Source organism: Pristis pectinata, chromosome 12, assembly GCF_009764475.1.
Source record: "Pristis pectinata isolate sPriPec2 chromosome 12, sPriPec2.1.pri, whole genome shotgun sequence".
Classification (NCBI taxonomy): Eukaryota; Metazoa; Chordata; class Chondrichthyes; order Rhinopristiformes; family Pristidae; genus Pristis; species Pristis pectinata.
In genome coordinates, this window is record NC_067416.1 from 32,217,238 (window position 1) to 32,234,384 (window position 17,147).

Here is a 17,147-nt window from a genome sequence, read left to right on the forward strand (position 1 = left end):
TAATTTAAGTTCTAAAGTTTTACATTTTAATCATCTGACAACTGAAATAAATGAAAGACAAACCTGACCAGTTAAATACAAGGGGAAATACCTAATGAGAAAGATCAAGTATTGTAGCACTGATAGAACTTTGCTTAACCCAATTTGCACATGAAATGTATCTAGTTCAAAATACAATATTATAGCATCAATTAATTGGTGACATATTGTCACTTTCAATGCACTATTCTTGGACCCCCATAACTAGTATTCCAAATGATATTTTATCAAATAATAGACACCCGAGTGAGATTATAACTACCAAAATAAAGGTTCAGAGATGCAAAAATTGCAAGAGCCTTTATATTTTTATTGTGAATTGTTCCTTGGACAAAAATCAGAAGAATGTGCTTTTTTTAAAAAAAAATTGGAAAGCCATCAGGAAATGCTTAATAACAAATCCCCCATCAAGTTCAAAAATAGTGAGAAAGAATAAGGCATACTGAAAAGAAACAGGCCTTTCAGTTCACCAAGTCTATGCTGAGAATCAAGCAGCTATTTGCACTAATCACCTTTTGTTTTGTATTCAACCCACATTCCAAGAACACAAGAAAATAGGAGCAGGGGTAGGTCACCAGTCTCCTCAAACCTGCCCTGCCATTCAATCTGATCATGACTGATCGATGCTGGCCTCAACTCCTCTTCTGCCAGTTCCCCACAGCCTTCTCTTCCTCAATCTTTCAAATAGTTAACTATCCCCACCCTAAATATATCTAGTTATCTAGCCTCTAACACCTGGGGGTCAGAGAATTCCAGAGATTCACTATCCTCCGAGAAGAAATTTCTACACACTTCAGTTTTACATGGCCTACCCCTTATTTTGCAAATATGTTCTCTTGTTAGTGAGTCTCCCACTAGTGAAAACATCTCAATATCCACCAAGTCAAGCTTCCTTAGAATCCTGTGTCTGAATAAGATCAATCCTTATTCTTCTAAACTAAGAAGGAATACAAACCTCAACTGTCTAGCCGCTCTTGATAGGACAAACCTTTTATCCCAGGGATTACCTGGTGAACATCCTTTGGACTGTCTCCAGTGCTACTTTATCCTATATACTATAGGTAAGGAGACAAAAACTGTGTGCAGTACTCCAGGTGTAACTTTACCAATTGTAACAAAACCTCCTGTTATTAAACTCCAACCCCTTTGCAATAAAGAGCAAACTCCCCATTTGCCTTTTTAACTATTTGTCATTCCTATCAACTCTTACCAGCTTCTCCCACTCACTAGAACAGTTCTTACAGTGGTCAATTAACCAGCAATGCATATATCTTTCGTACGTGGGAAGAAATCAGAGCACTCAGATGAAACCCACGTGGTCACAGGGAGAACATTCAAATTCCACACAGACAGCACTCAGGGTCATGCTTAAACCCAAGGTTGATGGAGCTGGGTTGGGGTTGACTATATCCATGTGATTCTTTGAAAAGTTGTAACCTTTGGGTGGAAGAGTGTAGATTCAGAATGGATTTTAACACAACCAGGATGCAAAGTTGAACCAAAGGTACAGATGACAGTTTCATAAAACACAGTATGCCTTTAGGCATATTGCATCTATGCTGGGTCTCAGAGCATTACCATCAGTGCCACTCTCCCACTTATTACCCTGTATTCTACTCTCTCCTATATGCCCATCAACTACCCCGATTCTCCTGCCACTCATCCATTTACAGTAACCAATTAGCCTATCAACACATCTTTGGGATGGGGGAAGAGAAGAAACTGGAGCACCCAGAGGAAACCCATGTGATTGCAGGGAGAATGTTCAAACTATGTAGAGTGCAACCAAGATAATGATTGAACTCCAGTCACTTAATGTGGGACACCACCTCCCACTGCTACAACACTGCTTAATCAGAGGTTTTCAGATAAGAAAGGAAAGTGACCTTTTATTTAAATGCAATAACTGCATATCCCATATCTAAACTATATCTATTAAACATCATGTGGTATGAAGAGTTACCAGACCAGAAATTCTGATCCACTAACCCTGCCCAGAATTTTCCTCGTGCCTGTACTTACCTAGTCTGGAATAGAAGGATCATTAAGGGCCAATTTAATTGATCCAAAACATTTAGACTCCAGTGGGGTGGGGTGGATGGTGATAGGACCACTCCATGAAAAAAACTTTCAACATGGCAGTTGTCACATCCGTGAGATATTTGAAATTGCTTTTAAAGTGTCTCTGGCATTTCAGACATGTTGAAATAATTAAAATTGAAAGTTAAGTAATTTGAAAATAAAAATGTCAACCAACACCATCCAAAAAAACTATTTAACTGAACCAAAATAAGTCTCTCGGACTGGATGAGATGCATCCCCGGGTTCTGAAGGAGGTGGCTTTAGAGATAGAAGAGGCATTGGCGATAATTTTCCAGAAATCGATAGATTCCGGCACGGTTTTGGAGGACTGGAGGGTTGCAAATGTAGTTCTGTTGTATAAGAAAGGTGGGAGGCAGCATAAAGGAAATTACAGACCTATTAGTCTGATGTCAGTGGTGGGAAAATTATTGGAATCTATCCTCAAGGATGGGGTTACGGAATACCTAGAGGTGCAAGGCAAGATGGGTCCTAGCCAACATGGTTTTGTGAAGGGAAGATCCTGCCTGACCAACCTATTGGAGTTTTTTTTGAAGAAATCACAGGTAGGGTGGATAAGGGAGAGGTGGTAGATGTTGTGTATTTAGACTTTCAAAAGGCCTTTGATAAGGTGCCTCACAAGAGACTGATTAATAAGATGAGAGGTCATGGAATTATGGGTAGGATAACAGAATGGGTGGAGCATTGGCTGGTTGACAGGAAGCAAAGAGTGGAAATAAAAGGATCTCGTTCTGGTTGGTTACCCGTTACTAGTGGTGTGCCGCAGGGGTCGGTGTTGGGACCGCTCCTTTTTACCTTGTACATTAACGATTTGGATGATGGAATAAATGGTTTTGTGGCTAAGTTTGCAGATGACACCAAGATAGGGAGAGGAGTAGGGAGTATTGAAGAGATAGGAAGGTTGCAGAGGGACCTAGACAGTTTAGGAGAGAGGGCAAGGAAATGGCAGATGAGATTCAATGTTGAGAAATGTGCAGTTGTACACTTTGGAAGCAGAAATAAGTGGGCAGATTATTATCTAGGAGGAGATAAAATCCAAAGCATGGAAGTACAAAGGGACTTGGGGGTACTCGTGCAGGATACCTTAAAGGTTAACCACCAGGTCGGATTAGTGGTAAAGAAAGTGAATGCTATGTTGGCATTCATTTCAAGAGGTATAGTGTATAAAAGTAAGGAAGTGTTGATGAGGCTCTACGGGGCACTGGTGAGGCCTCATTTGGAATACTGTGCGCAGTTTTGGGCCCCACATCTTAGGAAGGATGTGCTGACATTGGAGAGGGTTCAGAGGAGATTTACGAGGATGATTCCAGGAATGAAAGGGCTTACGTATGAGGAGCATTTGTTGGCTCTTGGACTGTACTCGCTGGAGTACAGAAGAATGAGAGGGGACCTCATAGCGACATTTAAAATATTGATAGGAAAGGACAGAGTAGATGTGGCTAGGCTGTTTCCCTTGGTGGGCGAGCCCAGGACCAGAGGACACAATCTTAGAATTAGAGGGTACAGTTTCAAAACAGATGAGGAAAAATTTCTTTAGCCAGAGGGTGGTGAATTTGTGGAACTCCTTGCCACGTACAGCAGTGGAGGCCAGATCAGTGGGGGCGTTCAAGGAGGAGATAGATAGATATCTAAATAGTCAGGATATCAAGGGATATGGGGATAAGGCCGGAAATTGGGATTAGAATAGTTTTTTTTCCCCCCTTTCTTTCCCCCATTCCTCATTTCTATTTTCCCTTTCCTTGGAGCAGACTCAATGGGCCGAATGGCCTGCTTCTGCTCCCTTGTCTTGTGATCTTAAAAATGTTTACTTTTACTTTACCTCCTAAGCCATAGCTGTGCAATACCATTGAAATCAGTGAGATCCCAACATAGAACAGGATCAGAGAGCCAATTCCACAACAGAATTCCAGCAAGACTGGTTTCTACTGCTGTGGAATAGTGATGGAATGAAATGACATATTCAGCATCCTGAATCCATCAGAGAGTCCTAGTCTTCCGTACTTATCAGCATACAACATTCGAGCATTTAAACAGCAGTCGTCTTGCTTGGGACCTCTGACAATAGGCAGCAAGATTTTGGCCTGTATTTCAGTTCAGTTTGAATGTACATCACACTTGGCAGCTTGTAACAGAATAGCCATTCTTAGAGCGAGTCATGGCTTGCCTTTCCTAAACCTGCTCCAACCTCAGGTGCATTTTATTCCAGTGAAACCCCTTCAACCCAGGCAAAATATTACTAGGATGAGTAAATACTTGTTCTAAATAAAATAAAACATTTTGAAAAGAGAAACAATTCAACTGTAAGTTCTTGTAATAATACAATAGGATGATGTTGTCACAGAGTTGCCAATGCACTACAATAATGTGGATGTCCCCCAAGGTGCTAATCAATCTCCTAATTGTTGCTACTGGTGCCATAGGAAACAAATAATTCCATGTACAAATTCTGCTGATTGATTGAATGACTGCAAATTCAAAATGTAAGATGGTTTATCTGGATGTTGTAATGCAAGTTCAATGCTACTCAGTGTTATTGTGGATAGTTACCACATTTGTTGTTTCATTTACCTTTGAAAATTTCACATATTATATAATAAATCAGATTTTAATATTTTGATCCATTGCCTTTGTTACAAATAGCCATGCACTGAAAGAGATCCACTCATATTTAAAAACACATCCAACTCCCACAAGTACATTAAGAAATGCTGCCATTATTACAAGGACCATGATGTAATAAACAGATGTGTCTCCATAATCAAGCTGCACTGTGCTTGAACAGTATCCAGTTTGTCATAAATAGAAAGAGCCCCAGGCCATTTCAGTGCTTTACAGTTAATGAAATACTCGGGTACTTGAAGTGTAGTCACTGTTCCATTAGTCAATTTGTGCACAGAAAGCTCCCATGAAGTGCAAATGCGACAATGACCAGCTAATTTATTGTAGTGATGTCAGCTGAAGGCTAAATATGGGCCAGAACATTAGGGATAACTGCTCTGTTCTTCAGAGCACTACCTGATGTATTACGTCTGCCTCTTGGGGCAGATGGGAGCTTGCTCTGAGGTCTCAGAGAGGCTACTTGAGCATCTACCACCCCTCAAAAAAAAGTTCAGTTTCCCTGTGGTTTATAAATGAGATGTTAGCCATTGAGCGTGAAATAAATAAAATTACATTTTGAAGAGTGCAACAAACACATGTGGAAGAATCTCAAGACAAAGTCCAAGCGGAGATAGCAATCTTAGTTAAGTACTATTTAGTTACATATAATCACTGGGATTAAGTATTGAATAAATATTGTCACAAGATTAAAGAAACTTTCTGTAACTGTACACTGTTTCACAAGCTGTTGATTTTAGGTGAGTCGTCCATTAGCTGCAAGTGAAAACGGAAAGTGATTTCAGAGGCACATAGGAAACTTCATCCCAGGAGGCCAATTTCACGTGGCTTCAACAATCATCCTGTTTTCTCTAATTACACTATTTAGCAGTCTGAGAATTACTTTCATATTTGCATTTAAGTAAACCTTCAAAGAAAATATGAGTGCTCCATTAGCTATGCAGATCAATATTAGTTCTGATTAAGCAACAGAATGCTATTGCCTTTTGTGAATGGGGTTCATTTGATTCCTGTATATCAGTGCCATATGCAACATTTAAATTGTAATGGCAATTTTGGTGGCTTTTATAATAGCCCACTCAATCCTGCCATTGATTTTAATAGAGCTGGTTTATGATAATTAGTTGTCAAACTCAAAGCAAGGAAAACAAGTAGTACAAAACCCCAACTAGCAGAGAGGTGCAAATAATGAATATACTTGCTCCTATGATAATTTCCTGCAACTTGGGCACCATTAATCAGTTGTTCAACATTGATGCCCCCATTATAATGGGGCAAGTCTTCCTGCATCCAGGGCCATTATTTCACACTGTCACACACCTCCTTTATTACAGTCCAAGAGGAATGCAGATGTAATATTTTTGGATCCACTGCATTCTAATGGTTAAAAAACCTTAACAAACATGGGTAGTTTAGAGAGCTTTTTAAGCTTTCAGATGCAGCCAAGAACAGCTTTTCCACCCTTGAATGTTTTCCTAAGTGGTAGAAAAGATATAGGTGAGGAAGAATCATAACAAGGGAGGTAGTTTTGAAAAGGATTCTGGAAAGTTAAATCAACACATTGTGTCATAGCTACAAAGTATATTTAATCGAACGGTTCACAAAAGCATACAGCAGTAATGACGCAAGTTAAGGTACTTAATGTTGCCAACTTCTTATATCCCTAAGACAACAGTGAATGAAGTATCTTATTAATGAAGCCATATCTCACTTTCAGACAGTCTAACAAAAAAATCTGTGCTCCATGTGTCAGTGCATGCTGTGAGATAGGATGTTTAGAGAATGCCACTTTTTATTCAGTGTGGGTTTGACACAATTGTATTTATTTTTCAAATAAATCTGAAAGAACAAAGCAGACAATGGCTTAGAAATTAAATTGTCCCCTTCCCATCCTTTATACATGCCATGAATGACTGAGAGCCCATTATGTTTGGTGGCAGAAGTGTGTTGGTTACCATTCTGGGTCAGGGTCCTCCACAGGAATCCAGAATTCACACTGAAGCTACACATCAACTCATTATAGCATCAAAGCTGGGGCGGAAGCTGGTTTTGGGGTTCTCGTGAGACTGGTCTGCTCTCCAGCACCTGACTCATGACAAATTTGCCTTACAACATGGATGCTAAGTATTAAGTAGAGTCCTTTATGCCCTCCATAGAAGAGCAGAAAAACTAATGCAAAAATACATCACCTGCACATTCCCTTCAACTGCACTACAGCAAATGCCCCATCCTTCAAACTACTTTCCACTCATCTAATTGACTTCCTGTAGAGCAATCTCAGGATTCTTCCTCAAACATCCACAACTGCACCAAATCCAGAAAAGGAAACTTCATCAAACAACTCAATTCTTATTTTCAGGACCCCAGTTAACTTGCAGAATTAAGAATTGCCCTCTGAAAACCCCTAGTATTTTGATTCAGTTCTGCTTTATCTTAGTGTCCTATAAGGTCCTTCCTTAGTGGGTACAGGTTGGGGAGGAGGAAGGCTGCTTTCTTTCCCCCATCAAGGACACTCCAGATGACCAGGGTGCAGACTCTAGGTGGCTGTGCCGTCACAGCCCGACTACAGCAGCTCACTGGAGCCAGGGGGTCTGATCAGCAATACACATCCAGGTGGTTAAGGGTGCAAGAAGAGTGGACAGTGCTCTGTCTGTAACCGTGACCTGCATCTCCCCATTGCCAGTCACTTCAACTCCCCCTCTATCACTGATACAACAGTCCTCGGCCTCCTCCACTGCCAGGAGAATTCCAAGCGCAAATGGAGGAACAGCACCTTATTTTCCATCTTGGAACCTTGAAGCCTCACAGCATGAATATTGAATTCTCCCACTTTAGATAATCCCCACTCCCTTCCCCACAAACCCCACCCCCCCCCCCCACACTGCTTCTTCCTTTTCCTAGCCCTTCACCCCCCCTTACCTTTTATCCATCCCCCAGTGGATCTACACTCCCCTCCCCATCATTTATCTCCTGCTTGCATCTACCTATCACCACCCTGTGCCCACCCTGCTTCCCCTCTTTTGTCCACCTATCACTGCTCTGCTTTTCCCTCCTATATATTGGGCTTCCCCTTTTCCTATCTTCAGTCCTGAAGAAGGGTCCTGACCCAAGACGTTGACCACCTGCTTTTCTCCACGGATGCTGCCTGGCCTGCTGAGTTCCTCCAGCATTATAGTGTTTTTCATCTAGGTTCCAGCATCTATAGTCCTTTGTTTCTCTGGATGGTGATGGCACTGGCATGCTTTCAGTTACCCTCAATGAGGGCACCAAGGGCCTCTCCCAAGCTAAACCCACTGTCCACAACATCTGTCATTCTGCATGAGAAGAGTAGAGGGTAAATAAACAGCAAACTTCTCTCAATGCTGAACCACACAGCTAAGGTAGCAGTAGTGAAGCAACTAGCAGCACAGGTACATTTAACTAAGAAAGAGACAACACCTGCCATGGTTGAGTAGTAGGGATGTTCTGCAAGGAAGTGAGAATCATGCTGGGAGAGTGGCAGTGTGTAGGAGGAGGAGCTGTGCAGAAGCATAGTGCAAGAGTTTGTAGGAGAGAGAGATAGGCTAGGAGAACTTTGAGAGGGGTCCATATTAAGCAGTCCTTGGGGTCAGCTCCAGTTCTGCTGGTTCTGAGGTGGCTGATGAGGCCTGTGTGGGACTAATGAACTCTGCCACAAATGGGGTAGTGTGTAGGTAGCTGGGGAGGTGGTGCATTCTTTCCACCATTTACTCTTGGCTCCCATGTTCTCAAATTTGGCTGCCCGCAGAAAGTTCATCTCCATCTTGTATTTGTTTCATTTTGACCTGAATTGCTATGACCTTATGGGTCCACAAGTGATGCAAGCTCCTTCTCCATTTCAAATGATCATGGGCCAGGGATTCCCATGCAGCAATGGTGATGTTACACTTGTTCCAAGGTAACTTTGAGAAAATCCTTGAATTGTTTCTTCTGTCCTCCTGGTGATTTGCCACAATGCTACTCCCTCCATTTCTCTTGGAGTTGTTATACAATGAAGTTCATATCCATTGTGGCTCTAGATGTAGGGATCAATGATTTGAGGAGCAGTTCTTTGGCCACTGGGAAAAGGCAATTGAGGAGAACCCTGGTGATAATGTTCCCCAAGGTAGAGACACCTCTTTGTAGTTACCATAATTGTGTTATTTCTTGAAGATGGCCATGATTAGAGCACCACTGATGTCCCTAGCATCCCCTCCTCTTCCTAGATGCTGGAGATGAAGTTATGAATTTGCATTGGAACTTTTTCCTCCACCAAATGTCTTAACTTCAACAGGGATATCCTTCTGTTCCTAAGGCCCTATTGTGTTTCAGGTAGCTTATAGCCTTTTGACTTCTTGTTGATTGGGGATGGAGGCAATCCTATACTGAATAGTTTGTTGTGGAATAGAGTCAAGGATCTCATATCAAGGATAGGGTCATGGTTGTGGGGTTCTTTGAAGGGTTCCTTCCAGCAGGCACAGACTGGCACTGTTCCTGATAAGTGCCCCTCTATTCATTGGCAAGCTGCCTGCAGCTATTCTGCAGTTCTCTGACTATGAGTGGACAGATTGAGATGTTCTTTTGGGACGATTAATTCTGAAGAGGTTAGCGTTGATGAGTGGGGAGATTGAAGGTTGAGATTGGTGGTGGGGGGGGAAGTGGAGAAGGAGCTGAGAAGGTCAAGAGGAGTCTGAGTGGTAGCATGGAGTCCCAAATCCCGTGCAAGGACTAGGTTGGAGGGTAGTTCATTTTAGTTAATAATTGGGATGAATGGAAGATCCTTATCTTGACAACTACAGTGTGATCATTGTACATTTAAATGGTACTGTAGCCATAACAGGTGCTCCTTATTGCCTTCCAGGGAGTTGCATTGAAGGCTTACTGTCTGTGGGGTATGGAGCAGACAGCATCTCCTCTTTCTGCTACTAAGACTGCATTAAAAAACCACAGAAGCTTCTCTGGACCACTTGCCTGCCATTTTACCATCTTCTTTTACTGTCTGAAGTCACAAATCTCCTCCCCTTTAATTGATTTTGATCACTTAATTGGGGTCATGAATGCTCAATTGCTAACAAATAGTGCACATCTTGAAATTATTGGTGGCTGCAGCCCTGTCTCATTGTCATGACATTTCACTTTTAGGCTGAATTTCAGCAATGATGTTTAATTACTTTGAATATTTGACTGTGCTTTTAAATTTCCAGAAGTATCCTATCACATCAATTTTCTTTAAGTGAAAAAATATAATGACTATATATTCAAAAACAATGTATTCTCACAAGGTGCTGAATATTGGAGAAGAATTAAATTAAGCAGAGATATTTTTAAAAACATTAACTGCACTTGGGGAAAAAAAAGGCAGGAAGACTTCAATTGTGACTCAGTCTTTCTGTTTAATCACCTTAATGAAATATTTGCATTTTCCTTCTGGGTGAACATCTTTACTCAAGGGTAATGTGTGTGTTCTAAGCCGGTTCTAAAGGGATGATTCATGCAATCAAGGGAACACATGGTGTTCTTCCAAATAGCTCTGATCTCCATGTAGTTTACACCACTGAGCATGTGAGAATTATTTCTATGCTGTGATGAACTTTACTGATGCAAGACTATCAGTCACTCCTAGTGGAAATTCATTCCTGACATTGGCATCACAGCTTTTTTTTTCCCCCTGATCATGAACCATTGGTGACCTCAGCCCAACCTTTTCTACAGAGAATTCTTTACCAAGAATCATTACATCAGTTGAATTCTGAAAAAGAATGAAGTTTTTCTTTCATTAAATCCTGGTCACAGAAAGTTGAAGGATTACGGGTATCTTTGCATCTTCTGTACCTCTTTTGTCTCAATGCTATACCATTGCCAAATGGGGACTCTGCTGGCAGTATTTTGCTTTAATTAATCCAGGAACAATACTTTATCATCTTGAATCTGTGACATACATGTCATATTGATTGCTGGGCAATAATTCATTTTATACTGTTTATTGCAAACAACACTGGCATAAGTTACAACAGGATTTCATGACAATGGTTCCAGATAGAGGTTTTTATCTTCCCCAGAGAAATAGCTATAAGGGTCAGTTGCCTCTGAGTTGTTTCATGAATGAAGTACTTTTGTTTGTAGTTTAAATTTCCAATTATTTCCAGTATCTTAGAACATAGAAAAACTACAGCACAATTCAGGCCCTTCAGCCCACAAAGTTGTGCTGAACATGTCCCTACCCTAGAAGTTACTAGGCTCACCCACAGCCCTCTATTTTTCTCAGCTCCATGTATCTATCCAACAGTCTCTTAAAAGACCCTATCGTATCCACCTCCACCACCATTGCCGGCAGCCCATTCCACACACTCACCACTGAGTAAATTAAAAAAACTTACCCCGACATCTCCTCTATACCTACTCCCCAGCACCTTAAACCTATGTCCTCTTGTAGCCACCATTTCAGCCCTGGGGAAAAGCCTCTGACTATCCATCCGATCAATACCTCTCATTATCTTATATACCTCTATCAGGTTCCCCCCTCATCCTCTGTCACTCCAAGGAGAAAAGGCAGAGTTCCCTCAACCTGCTTTCATAAGGCATGCTCTGCATTCCAGGCAACAACCTTGGAGAATGAATAATGGAGATACTGTGACATGGTGCAAGAAGTGCTGGTTGAAGAAGTTTAAAAATACACTCAAATCAAAATACCAAATGCCACAGCGGATCTCTCCCAATTAAGATAACACAGGGACATACACCAAGAGAGACCAATCTGTACGATTCAACTGAGACAGTACATAATGAAATAAGTACTATGCAGAAGTCACTAGATTTTCAGGAAAGTAACCTGCCTAAAGAATGGAGACAAAGGAAGGAAGGGTTAATACTACATATCAAGTTGGATATGGTAGATGAATTTCAGCAAGATTAAATTAAAGATGCCACTGTACCCATACCATAAAGCCCTCAAAATAAGACACTGGAGAAGGCATTGGATACACTGTAAACCACCTTGAAATGGAGCAATTAAATATGACTGGCTCTTTACTTAACTAGGAGCAGAGAGGATCCTTAGTTACTTCATAAAGGAGTTAAGATTGTAAGCAGGTGATTGCAGTTTTGGTGTCTTGCACATCAGAAAACCAGTTTTTGGAACCTGGCCTTTCTGTCAAAGGAAACAGGTATTATACAGGGCAGAGTATCTCCAGAAAAGTGCAAGGAGACATGTAAAGTGCAGAGTTATCCAAATCCAGGCTAAATGCATGATGGCCATCAGAAGCAAGAACATGTGGTGAAGGGTAAACTGCCAGAGGAAAGTACAGCCATGAGTACTTAGATGTTATTTCTATTGTGGACAGCAACACGAGTGGCTGTAAAAGAAATGCACACGAGAGTGTGGATTGAAGATCTAAAGGTCATTTCTACAAACGCTGCATGATGAAGAGGCGATCAAAAGTCCATGGACTGGACAAACTGATCTATAAAGAGACAGGGATGGGATCTCATTTAGAGTACCAATTGAAAACAATGTACCCAGATAACAAACTAGGTCAATTCTGTGGAAGGAGCACTCACTAGATCTCCCAAAACCAAATGTTAATGCAAGTGGAACCAATTTGATTCTACAGTAGTGTGCAATGGTTTCCCAAAGCAAAGCAATCTCCAGGCAGTGCAGATGAACCAATGAATCATGTGCTCTTAGTCAATACACCAATAAAGCCTACTGAAACAGTCTCTGAAGATGATGAATTCAAAATCAAGAGCTATGACGTGGATTTCATTGCAGGGGACCACAAACATGTCACACCCATACCTAGAAGTATTACAGCACATTAGATGGGACTGATGAAGGTACATTACAGCAGGATCATGAATATTTCTCAATGCAGACAATCACTATAGGGGCACAGACTGCTAGCAAAAGTGCAATATCTTTCAGCAGGCAGGGAAGTCAGAAGGTAAAAAGCATCTAGTACTAGTTAAGTGGAAATGTGTCCTAGTGACTTAAGGGGAAACATAAAACTGAATTGGAAAGATTGACTTAGACACAGATAGGAAGCCCTATGGACACATCCATCTGGTATCCAGCTTGATACATGCTGAGAAATTGAGCAGGGGGCTGAGAATTTGCTTAGACTCAAGAGACCCAAGAAGAGTTCTGAAGAAAAACAACTACTCAGTGAAGATGGAGAATGTTGTGCCAGATGCGAGTAGAGCAAAAATGTTTTCAGTACATTGGATGCAAAGAATTGATTCTGGTACATCACGATTCATCTGGAGAGTCCCGTTTAACCTGTTTCAGTGTGTCATTTGGTAAATATCATTGGAGAAGAGTACTGTTTGGAATCAACACAGTGCAGACATATTCAGGCTCTAGGTCCAAGAAAACCTAAAGTTGACATTTGTCAATCTCTTGTTCTAATTCCTTCATCTCCTGGCCTTTGTTTTGTAATCTCCTCAGTTCTACAAATCTCCAAGGGCTTCTGCATTCTTCCAATTCTGCACCTGCTTTTTCTGTCCCAACATTGGCCATCTAGGCCCAATTACCTCTGAGCTTTCCGCCTTGATTGGAACATCATCCACCACCTTAAACATTCAGTCCACTACCAGCACACCAAGCTGCAGTTTGTAACACCAACATGATACACTGCAGCAACTTCACCTCCAAACCCTTGACTTCTGTTGCTTACAAGAACAGAAGTAGGATGCCAATGGGTACCTCCCTCAATTTCTCTTTCAAGTGACACACCACCCTCAACTGGAAATATATTGATGTTCCTTCATCACTGTTGGGATTAAATCGTGGAACCCAAAAACTAACATCACGGTGGGCATACCTTCAGCATGTAGTCTGCAGCAGTTTGAGAAGATGTCCCCCTAGCACTTTTACATGGGCAAGTAACAATAGCCTAATGACAACCGACACAGTCCATGAAGAAATATATACAAGCAAACATTTTTCCCCTGCAAATCTATTTCTTTGGCCAGGCTTTTGGCCCCATGTTTTAGTATCACCTCCTTTAGCTCCGAGTTAATGTTTGTCTGATTAACCTCCAGCTACGTTAAGGTTATTATAAAATACAATTTCTGTTAAGGTGTAGCCTGTAACTACAAACAAAAATCACCAGCATATACAAATTATTCTGTGTCATTTTACAAAGCAACACCCATAACCTGATCGTGATGGACAAATTAGAAGATTCGAGATCAGTAACGAAAAAAAATACACAAAGTGCGTCCGCAGGTCAAATAGTCTACTTCAAATAGTCTTGTAACGAAGATAGAGAGGTATGGCCCTTCGTTGCCAGAATACCGTGTCTTCCCATTATAGTATGAAATAACATTTACTGTACATAATTGCAGATTATAATCTTAATTTGACAAACACTGGTTTATAAATTCCAAACGAGTGTTACGAGTATACTTGCAGCCAGTTAAAAGGAGCCAAAGTCATAACTGGAACATTAAACGACAATCAAATGAACTGCTTGTATACAAAACAGATCGAAATAAAAAAAAATCACAATATAAGTCTTACAACTTTGCACGGAACTATTTTTTTAAAATCGTCTCACGCAGCTAATATTCGCTGTGATGGTTTGAAAGGTTTTTCTTCAAGTTAAAAAATGCTAAGTTATCGAATGCTTAGCAAGGCATAACTGAAGGAGCAAGTGATATTTCGGTTTTTTTCTAAAAGGTGCCAAACTATAACTTCAGCCCTTATGTTGTTTTAGGGCTTCATTTAACAAATAAATTATATTTGTGAAATTTTAAGAAAAACTTATGTAGGATCCAGTTTTCGTCCCCCTGTGGAAAGATTGCTGTGATTTTTTTTGAGCAGCCCTGTGCCAACTCTTTAATCTCATGACAAATTACGACAGCATTTTGCAGAGACTACTGACTGCTCGAACCGCGGGCTGGGGCTATTGCTGCTGTAGAGTCACATACCGCAGGCGCCGCAGCGGACGGCTGTGTGTTTGTAGAGGCTGTCGCTATGGCTGGAAGTCTCTCCCTCTCTCGCCCACTGCCTTCAGCACAGTCCGAGGAACTCCAGCGCTCTTCATTCATGCTTTCTGATCGACAACGAAGAGTCGCAGCCTCCCCAGCTCGGGGTGACGAGGTAGCCACCACCACACCAACCCAGTGAAGCTGAAAAAGACCGGCAGCGCTTTAAATCCCGCAGGTCTCCAGCTCCCTGGGAACAGGAGTGGGAGGGAAGCAAACTCTCCACTCCAGTCGCACAGACCCAGGTGCAATTTATCAGAAGCAATGAGAAAAATACTGAAGAATGCAAGTAGCTCGCCAGCCAAGACTTAGTCTCTGCAACGAGGGAATGCACGTTATTGTTTTAAAGTTGCCCATAAACCTGCAGCTGTACCAGTAATGGTAGGCGTAGAGAAAAACATGTTAGCGACCAGATTGGTAAGCATCAAGGGCTCACGCAAGATGCGAATCCATCACAGAGGTATCTGCATTGAATTCTGGAAGGTTAGATATTAAAAGGAAGGTAAAAATGGATAGCACTTGCAGGTCTGAGTGATTCCGGACCACGTTGAACTGTCTGGTCATTTGGAGGATTGGCTGTGACTCAGTTCTACCTTTCTTGAAGACCATTTGACCAACCTGCCAAACTCATTGAGGGTGGTGCCTTAACCTTGTTCAATGTTTTTCTTTTATGATGATAAATTGATGAAAATTTTAGTTTGTAAACTTAAAGCTAACCGCTTCTTAATTGTAAAACAGCATGGAAACAGGCCCTTCGGCCCACTGAGTCCATGCCAATCACCAAGCACCCATTTACACTAAACTCATTTTATTCTCCCCACATTCCCATTAACTCTTCCCAGATTCTGCCACTCACCAACACACTAGGGGCTATTTAAAGTGGCCAATTGAGCTACCAAGCTCTGGGATGTGAGAGAAAACGTGAGCACCCGGCGGAAACCCACACGGACACAGATCAAACGTGGAAACTCTATATAGATGGTGCCTCAGGTGAGGACTGCACACTACCAACTATGCTGTCCTGTGCCACCAATTGTGTATGTTTAGCAACAGAATAAATTCACATTTTTTTTTAACCAACAGCGACATAACTGAAAAATAGTTTTGGTCACTGACACGCAAACATAACAACAATGACTTCCATTTATTTAGCACCTTCAATAAGTAGATAAGAAATAGAAGCAGATCTTCTGCCTCAATGCCATTTCGTGCCGATGGCTCCTCAGCTGAGAATGTGCACCGAATGTCCGAACCTATGGTTCCTCTCATACTGAGCTTGATTACTATTGATTGTTTTGGGGTAGGTGCAGGTTTTGAAAAGGAAGTGTTTTCTCTTCAGCCCTTCTCACCTCTCTCTTCATGAATGTGTAAAGTTCCACGGATGTCAGCAGAATACCTAGTACTTTATCCAAGAACCAATTTAATATTATAGCCTAGGTAGTGAGTGCCGGAAGATTATTGAAACCTCAAGAAGTGAAAAAAGTCCTTCTTAATTAGGCCATAATCTTTCTGCTTTTAAAACTAAAGACAGAACTAATCATCTGAACAAAGGGCCCTAAAATTATGGTATTATTGAAATTTCTATCACTGGGTGATTGCTTGTCCAAATATCCTTAATTATATTTTAAATAAACAGAGGAACCATGAAGTTAGCCATTAAAAGGTTAAAAAGGAAACTGTCATTCATTTTGCTAAAAGCAGTGCAGCAAAGAAGAAATCTGTAATCTAAAATGATCTCTTAGTGAAGAGTCAGAACATTTTAATGGTCTTAAGATGGAGAAGTTATGAAATACAGTCAAAGGAAGGCAATTTGCCAATGTTAAGAGCTCAAAAATAATTGTGTGACAAAGTATGTTCAAAAAAATGAACTGATGGGAATGTCCCATTTTGGCTCCTGCCAGTTAGCCACCCATCCTTAATTACAGTACTCAGATTAGACATCAATATGTTGGCCTTACTAATAAAAGAATGCTTGGAATAGATTAGAAGATGGCAAAACTGATCAAGAAAGACTGTTGGAATTGGTTAACTCCAAATCAGGAGCTGACCAATTTGACAAAATGTGGGTGTATAAAGATCAAATCATGGCACCACCTTCATCAAATGAACCACCCCGCTGAGAAGCGTTTACAGATGAAACATTAAATTGCTGTCATGGGGATCTCAGAATTGCAAAAAAGTCAATGTTACCTGAATAGATAATCTGGTCATTATCCCACTGCTACTTGTGTGAGCTTGTCGTGTACAAATTGCTGGTCCGGCCCCTTAAGTACAGCAGAATATAAGAAACAAGACTGCCAATTTCAAGGTGCTTCACGGGCTGCTTGCAAAATTGTGAAGCACCTTGAACTGTTTGGAAGTCATGACATACAAGTGAGCCTTAAACCAGCCTCCCCTCCATGGACTCT

At 41.2% G+C, this 17,147-nt stretch overlaps 1 protein-coding gene across 1 annotated transcript in view; it reads right to left on the bottom strand.

The window, feature by feature from the left end:
* The window catches only part of hectd2 (HECT domain containing 2), a 92,031-nt gene extending 75,847 nt beyond the window's left edge, over positions 1–16,184 (bottom strand). Inside the window, exons 1-2 of the mRNA XM_052027298.1 lie at positions 15,895–16,184; positions 14,683–14,883 (exon numbers count right to left, since the gene is read on the bottom strand). Of these exons, the coding sequence (XP_051883258.1) occupies positions 14,683–14,883; positions 15,895–16,008 (315 nt within the window). The 5' untranslated portion in view covers positions 16,009–16,184. The remainder of the gene's footprint in view (positions 1–14,682; positions 14,884–15,894) is intronic.
* Between the last annotated feature and the right edge of the window lie 963 nt (positions 16,185–17,147).